This window comes from Babylonia areolata, chromosome 27, assembly GCF_041734735.1.
Source record: "Babylonia areolata isolate BAREFJ2019XMU chromosome 27, ASM4173473v1, whole genome shotgun sequence".
Taxonomy (NCBI): Eukaryota; Metazoa; Mollusca; class Gastropoda; order Neogastropoda; family Buccinidae; genus Babylonia; species Babylonia areolata.
In genome coordinates, this window is record NC_134902.1 from 36,438,853 (window position 1) to 36,456,167 (window position 17,315).

At 40.1% G+C, this 17,315-nt stretch overlaps 1 protein-coding gene across 1 annotated transcript; it reads right to left on the reverse strand.

The window, feature by feature from the left end:
- Positions 1-211: 211 nt before the first annotated feature.
- LOC143301382 (uncharacterized) lies at positions 212-17,271 on the reverse strand. Its single transcript, XM_076615624.1, has 12 exons — positions 17,168-17,271; positions 16,125-16,264; positions 14,959-15,143; positions 14,097-14,261; positions 13,642-13,698; positions 12,182-12,239; positions 10,341-10,364; positions 9,094-9,202; positions 6,792-6,831; positions 5,811-5,938; positions 4,172-4,258; positions 212-3,218 (listed from the first exon to the last, which is right to left on the reverse strand). Exons 2-12 carry the CDS (start codon positions 16,255-16,257, stop codon positions 3,116-3,118), a joined length of 1,089 nt encoding a protein of 362 aa, XP_076471739.1. The 5' UTR covers positions 16,258-16,264; positions 17,168-17,271; the 3' UTR covers positions 212-3,115.
- Positions 17,272-17,315: the final 44 nt, after the last annotated feature.

Below are 17,315 nucleotides of genomic sequence, written 5' to 3' on the forward strand. Positions count from 1 at the left end.
CAGAGCTCAACCCATGCCCAGTCACTATACCAAGTTTGATCAAACCTGGATGCAAGGTGTGAGCTCTGTGTGCCTGCAAGCATTTTCTGTTCAGCCTGGGGACGGCCTTGACCCTGCTTCACTTGTCTTCACGAAGGGGATGGCTGTGAAAGTTTACCATCCACACACACACACACACACACACACACACACACACACACAAACACACACACAAGTTCTTACAAAATTTAATGAAAATACAGAAAAGAAAAAAAAAAACGTTTTACAACCTGAATATTATGTCTGCTGCCTTTAAAAACTGGTGAGTGAACTGATAAAACATAATCACTGACTTGTGTAAGTTTATTTGAGCAGTTGTGATGCCTCCTGTATTTACATCAAGGAGACGGTTATTTGCCTAAACACTTCTCTTTTTTTTTTCTTCTTTTTTTTGTATGATAGTCGTGTCCGTCTATGACCATCAGAACAGCAGAACAGCAACTGCTGTCCCGACCAAGTGGGCTGGAACTTGATCATAGTAGAGAGTGTGTCTTGCCCAAGTTACATCCCCTCTCTCTCGTCCATGAGGGTTTCAGGACAGTCAGAGCTGGGATGGTTCCCAAAGGCCAACTAGCCCCCTAGACTGCAGCGCTAAGAGCCAGTGCAATCCTGCCACCTAGTTTGAGAGTCGTAGTCCTTTACAAAAGACTAAGCTGAAAAAGACTTCCCAGTGCAATGGAGAAGCCGTTGATCATACAGCTCTACCTTTGCTGTTGGCCAGACTGCAAGCTTGTGTCAATTTGTGGTATCTGCTGAATGTCGGCATGACAGTACAGGTAAGTGCTCAATCCCTGCATGATTTCCTGCTTATGAATTCCATTCATCCCTCCTATCACCCATAGAAAAGAAACATCACCATCATCATAAAATTCAACAGAAATAGTCATTTCATTAGTACTGACAGCAACAGTAAAAGCAACAACACAAGTTATGAGGACTAATAATAGTATGCACGAAAACAGATTTTATATGTATTTTTTCTGAATCATACCTGGGCTTAAAATTTTTCAGATTATTGTGCAACTTTTTTTTTTTTTTTTTTTTTTTTTTTTTTTTTTTTGCTTCAGTTAAAACAAGAACTAGGCAGAGAAGTTCATATCTTGGCATACTCAAATGAGCACACATATTCTCAATTTCTCTCCACTGTACACAAAATAAAATGTCATGTGTCCCCCCTTTCCCTTTCATCAGTGCAGCCATTCATGCAATCAGCATCAACATTTTCTCCCTCAACACACACACATACACATGCAATCAGCATCAACATTTTCTTCCTCAACACACACACACAGACACATGCAATCAGCATCAACATTTTCTTCCTCAACACACACACACAGACACATGCAATCAGCATCAACATTTTCTTCCTCAACACACACACACAGACACATGCAATCAGCATCAACATTTTCTCCCTCAACACACACACACAGACACATGCAATCAGCATCAACATTTTCTCCCTCAACACACACACACAAACAATCAGCATCAACATTTTCTCCCTCAACACACACACACAGACACAGACACATGCAATCAGCATCAACATTTTCTTCCTCAACACACACACACAGACACATGCAATCAGCATCAACATTTTCTCCCTCAACACACACACACACACACACATACACATGCAATCAGCATCAACATTTTCTCCCTCAACACACACACACACACACACACATGCAATCAGCATCAACATTTTCTCCCTCAACACACACACACACACACACATGCAATCAGCATCAACATTTTCTCCCTCAACACACACACAGACACATGCAATCAGCATCAACATTTTCTTCCTCAACACACATACACACACACACATACAATCAGCATCAACATTTTCTTCCTCAACACACGCACACATACACATGCAATCAGCATCAACATTTTCTGCCTCAACACACACACACACACAGACACTGACACTGACACAGGCACACACACACACACACACACACACACACACACGCACACAAACTTGCATTTACACATACACCATTGATATAAAAACAAAACACACAGGAAAGCAAAACTAGAACCTACAGTACACCCAGCTGCCTCTCTTTGCTTTACCTCACCTGGATCAGTCAAGATTTTCTGCACAGTAGACAATAAACGCCAGATCTATGTCAGATAGGACTTTCAATCTGAGGGTCCCAGGTTTGAATCCCAGTCACCTGGTGGGTAAAGGGTGGAGATTCTTCTGATCTCCCAGGTCAACAGACCTGCTAGTGCCTGAACCCCCTTCATGCATATACACATGCAGAAGATCAAATATGCACATTACAGATCCCATAATTCATGTCAGCATTTGGTGGGTTATGGAAACAAGAACATGCCTGGCATGCATCCTCTGGAAAACGGAATATGGCTGCCTACATGGCCTGGTAAAAATGGTCGTACATGTAAAAGCCCACTTGTGCATATGAGTGAATGTCGGAGCTGAAGCCCACAAAAAAGAAGAACATATCTTGGTCAGGTGGGTTATGGAAACATAAATACACTCAGCATGCATTACCCTGAAAATGGAGAACAGCTGCCTAAACAACAGAGTAAAAAGAGTCACACATGCAAAAGTCCGCTGGTAAACACCAGTGAACACAGCTGCTGCTGTCCCAAAGCAAGGAAGAAAATGTCCTTGTCCGCCGTTTCCCACAGTAAAAAGGAAACACTGACAGAATAATTTCCCTTGTAACAATCTAGAACAAACATCTATAAAAATGCTTTGAAAGAATGGATCTATCTATCTATCTCTATATATAAATATATAAATATTGATACATATCCCTTACCTTTGTTGCTGATAGCTCATGGGACCATATCAGTTCTGGATACATCCCGATACATCCCGATAATAAAGTATTTAAATGCCAGATTTACTGGAGAACAAACAAACAAACAAAAAAAAGTTATGAAAGTGATCATGAGAATGAAAGAGCATTTTGAGAACCTAAATATGACAGTTTTACTTTGTATATGAATGTAAGCATGTTCAGCACTAATGTATCACTTAACAACTAAGCAGTGTTCTAAACTGTCCAACTTTGTGGAGAACAGTTCAGAAATCATTGAGGAGGTCGTCAGTGTCAAATTTGTCCACGGATCGATCCGAGTTTCCAGATCCACTTTTACGTAGGCTGCCCCTCTGGGGGGTCTTGGCTCTGCAACATACATGAAAATCACATCATTTCAAAAATAAAGAAATCTTTTTTTTAAATGCATTGAAATCCTTATCATCCTGGTCACTATCGTCATGAACATTGCCAATGTTTTCAGGAATAACAACACTCATAAGAGATAATTAAGTAACTACAATTTTGTGGGATAAGAACCAAGCATAGCGCATTTAACTTACAGTGTCACTCATACAAACACCTGCACAATCTGGAATGTGACGGACTGAAGAACTGTTTGTTCAGCTGAAGAACCGAAATCTCTGCCACTGTGTTTGTCACCACAAACATCATTCATTCATTCATTTTGCCCATCGCTCCTGGTGGAGCATAGGCCATCGACGACCCCTCGCCATCGCACTCTGTTCTGGGCTGTTCTGGCCATTCCAGTCCAGTTGGTCCCTTGCTGCTTCAGCTCACTGCACCGCGTCATAAGTCTCCGGGATGGAGACCCTTCCTTGCCCAAGTGAATGTTTTGGTTCTTTGTCGTCGATGCTTCTGTAACTGGTCTTTTTTACAGGCAGGGTAGTTAACCCTATGCAAACCCCTTTATCCTCCGGGCAAGGTGGTCCTGCCTTAGTCGCCTCTTACGACATGCATGGCAGGGCAGTGGGTCTATTCTATCAGTGCCCAACCCAAAGGGCACACTGCAAATATCACCAGCTTGAAATGGTGTACTCATGTTCGGAAGCCAAAGGTGAATGCACTGACCGCTGAACATGCATGCTCCTGGGTTTTAGGAAGATTTATGTGCATGATTCAGTAATCCAAGGGAAACAATCATTTGTTTATACTGTCACCATGGAGATACCACTCATTTTCTTGGGAAACATCCCCAGAATAAAAACTACAGGAAGAAAGCTGGTTAAAAGAGTTCCAAATCACTGAAAAGACAAACCATGCCAAAATAATCAATGAAAAAAAAAAAAAAAAAAACAGACCCCAAGTCAGAAGATCTGGACGACACTTTAGGCAGCACTGGTTTGGACGGAGTCTGACGTTTGTTGTTGCCTCTCTGTCGAGCCGGCCTGGAAAGAAAGGGAAAGCCGGAAATGAACAAGAAGAAAGGAAAGAAGAAAATATGAAACAGGAAGAAAGGACCAAAAAATATTCAGAACTACAAACAGAAAAAAATAAATAAATGACAAGATAATACAGAAATGAAGAATTTGAGCACAAACAGAGAAAGACAACAAGAACACAGAAGAAGAAAAACATTCAAGAGAAGGCAAAACAAAGAAACTAAAAACAAGACCCTAAAACATGAAAACTCACACTGTCAGATGGCAAGAGAGACGGGCGCAATAGCCGAGTGGTTAAAGCGTTGGACTGTCAATCTGAGGGTCCCGGGTTCGAATCACGGTGACGGCGCCTGGTGGGTAAAGGGTGGAGATTTTTACGATCTCCCAGGTCAACATATGTGCAGACCTGCTAGTGCCTGAACCCCCTTCGTGTGTATATGCAAGCAGAAGATCAAATACGCACGTTAAAGATCCTGTAATCCATGTCAGCGTTCGGTGGGTTATGGAAACAAGAACATACCCAGCATGCACACCCCCGAAAACGGAGTATGGCTGCCTACATGGCGGGGTAAAAACGGTCATGCACGTAAAAGCCCACTCGTGTGCATACAAGTGAACGCAGAAGAAGAAGAAGAAGATGACAAGAGGAGAGAGACAGGAGAGAAAATGCAAGAACAGAATTATTTGACACCTGTAATTATTTGACACCTGTAAAACCAGCATGTCAAATTGTTTTCTTTGCATATACAAAGGAGATAAAAAAAAATTTGTAAGATTCAATAATGTGTTATATAGTATTGTATTGTACTGTATTACAACAGATTTCTCTGTGTGAAATTCGGTCTGCTCTTCTCAGGGAAAGTGCATCGGTAAATGAGAGCACCTTTTTTTGTTTTCCTATCAAAGAGGATTTCTCAACAGGGTTTTGCCATGGACAACCCTTTTGTTGCCATGGGTTCTTTTACATGCACTAAGTGCATGCTGCACACGGGACCTCAATTTATCATCAAATCTGAATCTTGTCAGACATTCCAGAAACAGAAGTCTTTCTCTCAAGGTTGTCGCCCCTGATAACACTGGGGAACAAAATCAAGCTTTTTTGAAAGAAATCATCTATTTCACAAGACTTCGGGTTGGTTTTAACGTATCACACTTCGGTTTCCAGGGGAAAAAAAATCTGTATCGCAACCATTAAGATTTATTTTTTGATATTGTAGCCTCTTTCAAAGAAACAAGTCTATTTCAAAAGATTTTTTTTTTAGAGTTTATAGTATCACTGATTTAGCTGTCTTCAGAGTCTCAACCTGAACAGTATGTTTAACTTTTTGGTTCTTTTTTTTTTCTTAAAATCAAAACCAGCATAAGACACCACTGTAGCAGACAATGGATTAATAGAACAGCTAACAAATTTTCTTTTTGAATTTTGGTTTTTTATTAGCAGACAACTAGTTTGTGCGGTTGGTTGTTTTGTTTTGTTTTGTTTTCCCGTGTTCCTTCCTGTGCAGCACTTTGGAGTTTTGGAAAACCACAAACAAAATCCACAATTTTATTTTCTCACCTCCTGACCACCGCCTTCCCTTTCTCTCTTCCTTTGTCATCGCCATCATCATCGCCGAGGTTTAATGAGCTATCTGCATCGACCATCGCTCCTTTCCTCACAGGTGCACGTCGTTTTGTGGGCGGAGTCTGCAGAAACCAATCAGAGATTCTATCTGGCTGACTAGTCTACACCTTTGATGCCATACCCTTTTTGTTTATGTGACTCTATTTCTCAAAGTGATGTCCTGATGTAGTATGATGTATTGTAAATTTTACTTTTACACATATATATATTCTCTCTCTCTCTCTCTCTCTCTCTCTCTCTCTCTCTCTCTCTCTCTCCAATTCTCTCTCCAATATATATTCAGGAAATGCTCACATACCAAAAATAAACTTTCAGCTTGGACAACAACTATATATATATATATATATATATATATATATATATATATTGGAATTTGTGTAAACCCCTACACCTTTTCAATACCTATGATAAAAAAAAATTCAGTTTCAAAATTTCCTCCTATTTTTTCCTTCACATGCATGTCATTTTGTGTGTGAATTCAGAATAAATAATCCGTTGCGAGTTTTTCTTGCTTCATTTCAACATCTGCATCTTTTTTTCAAGAGATGACAGAAAAATTATACAAACATTTCACAGCATTACCAATATCATGAATACACTTATTTTACACACACACACACACACACACACACACACACAAATAATATTCCTTTTATGTAAACAGTAACACAAACATATGCACATATTAAATACATACATATGGACATGAAAACACAAAGACATCTTATATAAAAAAAATTTAAAATTTAAGTATTTCCAGAGAAAATTGCAATGTTAAATTTACCACAGACACACAGACACACAGACACACACATACACACAGAGACAACTGAACACCGGGTTAAAACACAGACTCACTTTGTTCACGCAAGTGAGTCAAAAATCTATTTTAAAGTTCAAAGGTCTGACAATTACCTCCTCATCAGTGTCCCTATCTTCCCCTTCTTCAGCGTCGCTGTGGGAAACAGAAACAGAAACAAACTGATCACAAATTCCGCGGACGTTCATTTCATTCACATCTCCATGAACAGATAAACAGTAAAGAGGGTGAAGACAACTCTTGTCCCAGCAAATCACATGAGATGAAACAGACTTCTGACAATTATAAACTGACTGTGGATCACATATTTCTATCTGCTGCATTTGCCTAATGACAAAAGAATGAACCATTTTCAAGTCAAAAATGAGAAGAATGAAAGTGAAATATATATCTGATAAAGAAATTTGTTCATAACTTAATGATAAGGATATCTAAAGAAAATGAAGAAACACTGCTAGTAAATTCTAATCAAAGCACTATAAAGCACTAATAAAGTAAAGTAACTAAAAATAAAATAAATGAATAGATGAATACCAAAAACGCAAAGTGTCAAATTTAAATCAAAACTCAGTGATCTATGTATAGATTTTGTAACAAAAATACAGCGCTTGGCGGGTGGTGTCCTAAAGACGTCGAGTCAGAACAGGCACACTGAACATCACCGAAGTGACTCAGTAGCAGTGCAGGGTCTCCTCTGGTGTGTGGCCTCCTAGTAACCTAACATCAATGGTTCCCTGCGGACTGCCAATGCTGGGACTATGACAGACAAACCATGGTGTGGCCGTGCATGGGAGACTCTGAATGAACAGTGTGGGAGTAATGCCACAGGAACAGTGCAGATGATGGGGCAGCAATAAAAAATTTTAAAAAAACACAAAAATACAGAACAGTGAGACAGGCTTGACAGCCTAGAGGTCAAAGCAATGGACTTTCTTTTTTTTTCTTCTTCTGTTTTTAACTGGTTTACACTTTATGCTGAAGAATCTGTATTTACGCTAAGGCTTTCGTGACAAATTTATTTCTGATTCTAAGTCACATTATGACGGGCGCAATAGCCAAGTGGTTAAAGCGTTGGACTGTCAATCTGAAGGTCCCGGGTTCGAATCACGGTGACGGCGCCTGGTGGGTGAAGGGTGGAGATTTTTACAATCTCCCAGGTCAACATAAGTGCAGACCTGCTAGTGCCTGAACCCCCTTCGTGTGTATATGCAAGCAGAAGATCAAATACGCACGTTAAAGATCCCGTAATCCATGTCAGCGTTCGGTGGGTTATGGAAACAAGAACATACCCAGCATGCACACCCCCGAAAACGGAGTATGGCTGCCTACATGGCGGGGTAAAAACGGTCATACACATAAAAGCCCACTCGTGTGCATACGAGTGAACGTGGGAGTTGCAGTCCACGAACAAAGAAGAAGAAGAAGAAGAAGTCACATTCTGAAAAGACATAAACTTGAAAAATAACACCACGACATGACACTAATTTTTCCCGGTGACTTACTCTTAACAGAACATGGCAATCCACAGACCAAGGGATAGTTCGACTTCATCGAAAAATATCTGGTAATTATCAAGCACACCCTGACAATACTGGTATGTCTGTAGTAATGGGGATATCAGAGCCACTGTCATTAATGCAAGGGAAACAACTCAATGCAGTTTACTGAACCTACCGACAGATTATGGAATAATTCAAGGACAATTGAAGAATAATCATTTGCAGAGCAGGCTCCAAATTCAGGAAATAGTCAATTTTTCTCAGGGTGTGAACACGGGTTGGTCATGGTCTGAATTCTTTTTAAAACTATCATATGTGTAATGTTCAGGGTATAAACACAAATTTGGGAATACAAAAAAATCTGGAAGGTTCTAATTTCATGTTGTTTGAAAATGACAGGTTACGGAGTGTTGAACTGATTCCCTAGGCCAGCATCAGCTAGCTTTAAAGCTCCCATTTTACTCTGACTGAAATGGACTTGAAATCTGAGGGTCCTGAATTCCAATCCTGGCTGTACTGGTGGGTTTACGGTGGAGATTTTTCCCATCTCCCAGGTCAACAGATGTATGGACCTGCTAGTGTCTGAACCCCCTTTGTGTGCATTCACAAACATGATTTCCTTTTATCCAAAAGGGCAGCAAGGTGGCGATGGTAACGAACAGGGTGAGGGGACGGTGAGAGGGGGGAAGGGAAAGTAACGTACAATGAGAAATGTTTATAAACACACAAACATGCACGCACACACAACACACACACACACACACACATACACACACACACACACACATCGGTTTTCATGACAAATAAATATGATTCTGAATCAGATTCACACACACACACACACAAACTCAAGCCAACAATGCAAGGATGTCAACAAAACATGGGACAGTCAACATACTCTGCTGGTGCGCTGGGATCTTGTGACGGAGTTTTGTTACTGGCTGAAGTCTTTGCTCTCCCTCTCTTGCCGTTGGCTACCTCACCTGATGTGGAAGGCAGGGGATCATCTGCACAGAAAAACCATCAGCTATGTCAGCTAAAACTAACACTGTGACAAAAATGATTTTCAGTATTAGTTCATGCTTAAAAAGAATTACCAGCTGCCATGGCGAAGTGGTTAGCGTCGCGGACTGACGGCTGGGAGGACGTGGGTTCAAATCCCAGCGGAGGTGGGTTTTTTGGCCCGTGGCCGGCTCCTACCCAAAGTTGAGTGTGCTGTGGGCTTAAATGGGGAGACTGGGACCACACAGTCAAGTGTCATCCACTTCAAAGATGCGTCTTTGGGTGTGTTGCTCTAATTACTTGACCAATACTGCAAGTGTCTGTATCTCTCGGGCCTTGTTAACACTGGGATATCATTATGACAGGAAGCACAGAGTACAGCTTTGTCATGCAGTCCTAAATCAAAATGGACCTCCACAGCAACATCGTCATCGTCATCCTCCTCCTCCTTCATCATCAATATAGACAAAACAGTCTCAGAGTCTGTGGCCTTTCCTGCCCTGCTCTCATGGTGACCTCAGTATTGATACCGCCCCACTTCTGTGCTTGGGGTGAGTCCTGTCAGTGTTTTCAGTGTTGGCAGATTCATGGGGAGCTGTTGTTTGAGGGACATGGTGGCAGTCTCCACTCTGGGAGGGATGCTCACTCAGTCTGGCTCCACGACTAAGCCATTATTGTCGTTAGTAGGGGGCTTAGTAGGTGTTGTCCTAAGTATGTTAAATCAGAACAGGCACCACTGAACACAACCGAAGTGACTCAGCAGCAGTGCAGGGTCTCCTCTGGTGTGTGGCCTCATGGCGACCTAACATCGATTGTTCCCTGCAGACTGCCGATGCTGGAACTGTGACGAATGAACCCGGGTGTGGCTGTGTATGGGGGAATCTAAATGAGCGGCATGGGAGTAATGCCACTGAAACGGTGCAGATGATGGGGCAGCAAAAAAAAAAAAAAAAAAGAATTTGTCAATCAAATTAAATCCTTTCACTAGAGAAGCAGTGTGGTACATGCACATATGCACGTGCCTGAACATTCCAAATTACACATTCACATGTGCATGTTTTATAGATATACATAAGCATTTATTAATTTATTTTCATTAGCCGAACTCAGCAATGACATAATAAAAGAAGAATCTTCACTGACCTGTTACAGACTCAACAGTATCATCTGCGAAAAAAAAAAAAAAAAGAAAGATACATGTTTATCACATTTATTAGTAATTTATTATCACAATGTAAGGTTATTTATTCATAATTAGTTCACTTATCAAATTCATCATTAATGATAACTGATGACATGGTGGTGATGTTGGCAGCAAATGTAACACTGCAGCAGTGACAAAACATGCAAAGAATAACAAGCACAATAACAACAATTACACCAAACAGTACTTAGGATTGTAAGATTTCTTCTTCTTCTTCTTTGTTCGTGAACTGTAACTCCCACATTCAGTCATATGTACACGAATGGGCTTTTACATGTATGACAGTTTTTACCCTGCGCAGCCATTTAGATAGCCGCACTCCGTTTTCAGGGGTGTGCATGCTGGATATGTTCTTGTTTCCTTATTCCACTGAACGCTGACATGGATTACAGGATCTTTAACGTGCGTATTTGATCTTATACTTGCATATACACATGAAGAGGGTTCAGGCACTAGCTGGTCTGCACACGTTGACCTGGGAGATCATTTAGATTTAAAATCAACTCAGACTCTAATTTGGATCATCAATATCACCTGACCTTACATTTTGTTCCTTTAAAGGAACCTCAACAGTGGATTGTGATTCTTTTCAAGGAAGAACAATCAGATGTTTGCAACATTCATCAGACATGTGGAAGAACGGGCACAAGAGCTGAGCGGTTAAAGTGTGGCGCTTTCAATCTGAGGGTACTGAGTTTAAATCCCAGTCAGGGTACCTGGTAGGATTAAGGGTGGAGGTTTTTCCCATCTTGCAGATCAACAGACCTGTTGACCTGCTGGTGCCTGAACCCCCTTCATGTGTGTCCACATGCAGAGCATCAGATATGCATGTTGAAGATTCCGTTATCCATGTCCAGTGGAGTGATGGCCTAGAGGTAATGCGTCCGCCTACGAAGCGAGAGAATCTGAGCGTGCTGGTTCGAATCACGGCTCAGCCGCTGATATTTTCTCCCCCTCCACTAGACCTTGAGTGGTGGTCTGGACGCTAGTCATTCAGATGAGACGACAAACCGAGGTCCCATGTGCAGCATGCACTTAGCGCACGTAAAAGAACCCACGGCAACAAAAGGGTTGTTCCTGGCAAAATTCTGTACAAAAATCCACTTCAATAGGAAAAATAAATAAAACTGCACGCAGGAAAAAATACAAAAAAATGGGTGGCGCTGTAGTATAGCGACGCGCTCTCCCTGAGGAGAGCAGCCCGAATTTCACACAGAGAAATCTGTTGTGATTAAAAAAAAATACAAATACAAATGTCAGCATTTCATGGGTTATGAAAGCAAGAACACACCCAGCATCCACACCCACAAAAATGGACAGGCATGTCAAAGCCCTCTCATACATATGAGTGAACACGGGAGTTGCAGTCCACAAACCAAGAAGAAGAAGAAACATGTGGAACTTGAGTTATCAGTTGCAGATTTTCACTATAAAGATATGATATGATGCAATGTGATGTGATGAGATATGTTAAGATATAATACACAATACGATATGATACGATATGATTGACATAATGTAAAGCTAAAAAAATTCATCTAATATCAGCTATAGTGAACAGATGTTCAACAAAAGAACTGACTACAAATATGACTGTTTTTTTTAATAATATGGTGAAAGACAACCACTGGGTACAGTACATAAAGTAAAGAGAAACAACTATATTCATCCCACAACAGGCATGCACGCATGTTGCCAACCACACAGGCTGGCTTTCATCTACTTTGTTCTGAACTTACACATTTACAATGACATACATGTATTAACTATTATAACTTACCCCCACCATCTTGCAAATTTCGAATCTTTTCTTTCTTGCTGTTTAAAACTGCAACAAACTGAACAGTACACACACCAACACCCATCCATATGCACACACACACACACACACAGAGATACACAAACATACTCACATACATAAACACACACACACACACACACACACACACACACACACACACCACTTACTTATGAATAATCATTATTTTCCCCAAATGTTGGTAAATTCTTGTAGTTTCATAACAGATCTGAACAGTTAAAAAAACAACAACCCAACACTGTAACCAAAGTCCAATAATCCACCATCATGTCTTTATTCTGTGTGTTTGTACTTCTTTACCTATCGAAACCAACCAAACTGCACGAACAAAGAAAATAAATTTGGCTCGCTTAGTTTACTCTTTGTTGTAAAAATTTAAACCATCAGAACTGAGCTCATACTGAAATGAACAAGTCTTTTTTTTTTTTTAATGAATATGTAAAAAATAATTCATCCAAAATTCAAGTCAAACTTATCCATCAAAATCAACCATTACAAGAGCTCACATTGAAATGAATATGCCATAAAAAAAAAAATGCTCATCCTAATCAAACTTATCCATCAAAATCAACCATTACAAGAGCTCACATTGAAATGAATATGCCATAAAAAAAAAAATGCTCATCCTAATTATTTGGCTCGCTTAGTTTACTCTTTGTTGTAAAAAATTAAACCATCAGAACTGAGTTCATACTGAAATGAACAAGTCTTTTTCTTAATGAATATGTAAAAATAATTCATCCAAAATTCAAGTCAAACTTATCCATCAAAATCAACCATTACAAGAGCTCACATTGAAATGAATATGCCATAAAAAAAAAAATGCTCATCCTAATTATTTGGCTCGCTTAGTTTACTCTTTGTTGTAAAAAATTAAACCATCAGAACTGAGTTCATACTGAAATGAACAAGTCTTTTTCTTAATGAATATGTAAAAATAATTCATCCAAAATTCAAGTCAAACTTATCCATCAAAATCAACCATTACAAGAGCTCACATTGAAATGAATATGCCATAAAAAAAAAATGCTCATCCTAATTAGTTGGCTCGCTTAGTTTACTCTTTGTTGTAAAAATTTAAACCATCAGAACTGAGTTCATACTGAAATGAACAAGTCTTTTTTTTTTTTTAATGTATATGTAAAAATAATTCATCCAAAAATTCAAGTCAAACTTATCCATCAAAATCAACCATTACAAGAACTCACATTGAAATGAATATGCCATAAAAAAAAAAAATGTTCATCCTAAATACCAATCAAACTTAACCATTAAAATCAGCTATTTTCAGAGTACAAATTGAAATGAACATGCGATGATAACAACTATAAAAAATAACAATAATAATAAATAAAATAAAAGCTAAATCAAAACAACAATCAAAACTTGTCCATCAAAGTAAAGGTTTTCCTGGGTTTTACCTTGGAATAAAGATCTTTTTCCAGTTCCTCTTTGGCGTTGACACATTTGTCCAACCTCTGAGATTCAGAAACAAATGAACCAGTTACTTCACTATGCAGACACACAGGTATGGGCAAGTGCACATGTTCATACACACGTATACTTCACAAAATATGTGTATTATCAATATATGTTCAGGAGACTTTTTTTTTTAAATCATCAAAATCAAGATCGCATTGAAATTCTTTTTAATCAAAATTAGGAAGAAATGAGAGAGAGAAATGTGTTCAGTATCAATATGTGTCCAAGAAACTATAAAATTCATTAAACACACAAACACACACACACAAGCACACACGCCACCCCCCCCCCCCACCCCCTGCTCCCCCATACTCCCCCCACCGACACACCCACTCACCCAACCCATCCCCAACACACACACACAGCCAGCACCCATCCCCCACAAACTACCCACTGTCAATGCGTTCTGCCTCTCCTGTGCCAGCCTCTGGTTGTCAGCCTGCAAGGTGTCGATCCTGTGCTGGAGGTGCGCGGCCATGTCAATGCAGCTGGCAAACAGAGCCATCAGGGCCTTTGTCGCCCCCTTCTGCTGATGCAGCGTCGCTGACCCCATCAGAATCTGATCACCAGGTCCATCCAGGTCGTGCGGTGTATGACGTATAAAAAAAAAAAAAAATTTTTAAATGGGGTATCATCTGTGGAACACCACGTGCTGTGGATGTGGGGGGAGGGAGAGCCGGGGGAAGGGGACGTGGGGAGGAGTTGTGTGTGTGTGTAGTGTGTGTGTGTAGTGTGTGGATGAGTTCGTGTAGTGTGTGTGTGTGTGTGTGTGTGTGTGTGGATGAGTTTGTGTAGTGTGTATGGTTGTGTGTGTGTGTGTGGTAGTACTAGTAGCTGTAGTACTAGTAGTGTGTGTGTGTGTGTGAAGTAGTAGTGTGTGTGTGCAGTAGTGGTGTGTCTGTGTGTGTGTGTGTTAATGTTTACCCTTGCATGGCCTCTCAAGGCCTGATCAGTGCACTGGGTATATGCACAGATCAGGCAGCTGCTTTTTTTTTTTTTTTTTTTTTTAGCAGATGTCGTGAAGCATATATGTGGAGCACTCTGCACGCTTTGACACCTCATTGAAAGTGAAGCTGTAACTGAAGCTCTAATCATCATCAAACTTTAGATGATTGTGACAAATTCTAGCACAGCACAATTTAGTTTAAAACCAATTATTCAGCTGATATTTAAAAACTGGTCCAAAGTCTTTGCTCATCACCTATGTCCCAGACTGAAAAAAACATTCCGGCAGCTCAAGGTTATATCTTCCTTACCTTGATGTCGTCCACTTCCTCTTTCCACAGGAAGTCCACCACTCCGTCAGCCTGTGTTTTCATCTGGTACTCAAAATTCATGCCCCCCATGTTCCGACGAGTGAATGCCGCCACTGCTTTTTTCACATAGGTGGTGAAGTCCATTTTGAGGTTGGAACAATGTGCATCAAGATCTTCTTCAGTGACTGAAACAGAAGAGATTGCAATTCACTGAAATCACCCACTCTACTCTTTTACTGGTATTTTTTCCAGAATGAACAATCCCCTTGAACCAAATATAGGCAATTTCATCACACTAGTCTTTAAACCGTGTTTCTGGGGAAAAAAACCAAAACATCATGCTTTTTATTTGTGTTCTTGTAATCAAGTGCATTTGTCCCCCATGTTTGTAGCTGAAGATTGTTAAGCTACATAAAAAATCTCCATTCTCCCTCTCACCCCCTCTCTCTCTCTCTCTCTCTCTCTCTCTCTCTCTCTCTCTCTCTGTTATAAGCACCAAATTATCTAATACATGGCATTTTTATTTAAATTTATGTCACTGCCACCTTATCATTCATAAGAAATTTATGCTTTTTTTAACATTTCAGTGTCTGACTTTTTAAACAGAACAGCTTAAGTTCAGCCACAGCAGAAGTGAACAATATCTCTCAGAGATAATGAAGCTGACTTGACGTGTGATTTTTCAATATCTGACAACATTTATCTTCTATAAAGAAGAGGAGCATGGCTCTTTTGTAAGTGAAATCATAGATATGATAAACTCCAGAGATATAAATATTGAGATCACTCCACCTTGCCTTATCCAAGACACATGAACTCACCTCCTTTGACAGCTAACAGATTTAGACACACTGGTTCTCTTTCGCTGTTGGAAAGACATTATAAATCTTCCAGCATAAAGAAATGTGTGATTTCTGGCAAAATCATCAGCAACATTGCACAGTTTGCACAATAGCAAAAATATGTCAGAAAGACAAGACATTAAAGAAAAAAGCAAGCACCTGAGAAACTGATTGCTTTACTTTAGCAATTCAACCATACACTGATTTGTTGCCGATCTATTTAATAGAATTTTCTTTCCCCATTTGACTTTGGCACAGACTGTATGCGTTGGTGGGCAGGTGAGTGGATGGAAGAGTCTAAAGACAGTTTGTTCATGTACATACTCTGTCCTTCCCAGAACTTGTCTCCATCGGTGAGCGTCAGTTCAAACCCTTCTTTCCCTTCATCCTTGAGCTGTGTCAGGAGAAAACATGCCTTTGCTCCGCACTGTGGCAGCTTCACAAATGACGTATTCATGACTGGTCTGGAAAACAACAATATTGGAATGTGATTTTTTTTTAAACTTGCATTACAGAATAATGATTGCAAATGTTGTGTGTGCTGCATGTATTCATCTGGATATGAGTGAATGGATGCGTTTGTGTCAAACTGAAGATGTACATAGGTCTGTGTTTACACATGCAAACTTGTGTCATGTAATGTGTGTGTGCATCATTGTGTGTGTCACTGTGTTACTGTGTGTATGTAAGTGTGCTGCTTGTCCACTTAAATGAGCATGTCAGTGTATAGCTGTGTCTGTTTGTTTGCCTCAGAATGTGTGTATGGTATTTCTTTGTTTTTTGGGTGTTTTTTGTTTGTTTGTTTGTTTGGGGTTTTTTTGTTTGTATTTTTGTTTGTTTGTTTGTTTGGTTTTTTACTCTGTGTGTGTCTGTGTGTGTGAACCACACCACCCATTTCCCACTCCCTCCTCCCTTCTTCTTTCGTATCTGCCTGCCTTCATCAAGTTGAAGATTCTGGCATTGTACAAGGGCTCTGGTTTGCTGTTGTGTTGTGGGCTTTGTTTGGGTAGTCAGTGCCTAACTAAGGGGACTGGACAAGGGGGCTGGGGCCACCCACCCCTATTTCAGGCCTCTGGACAGTGTTGGTTGGCCGTAAGTTGGTAGGCCGTAGTCCCTCATCACACCGACACACATAACCAATAGAAAGTCAGTATGTTTATCCTGATCTCAACAACAGACAAAATACATGCGTCTGGCATTAATGGTACTGAGATAACTGTTATGATGTTCACGTTGGGATAGATCATGAGGAGGAAAAAAATTTTGGAGTCCAGATGATTTCGACAAAATTGCTTCCAGTTTCAGAATCAGACTCTGTATGTTTTAAAAGAGCATACGCAAATAAAACCAAAGAGGAAAAGCCATACTTCTCAATAGTATTTGTTCATTCAGCTTTCTGTACTTTTTCTTTCACTTCACTTTTGATTTCGTCGCTTTGGGGCAACAAAATCCGGAAGTGCATCTCTGTTCTCTGTTTATGTCGTTCATTGGGTGTTCAGTGGAATATCAACCAAT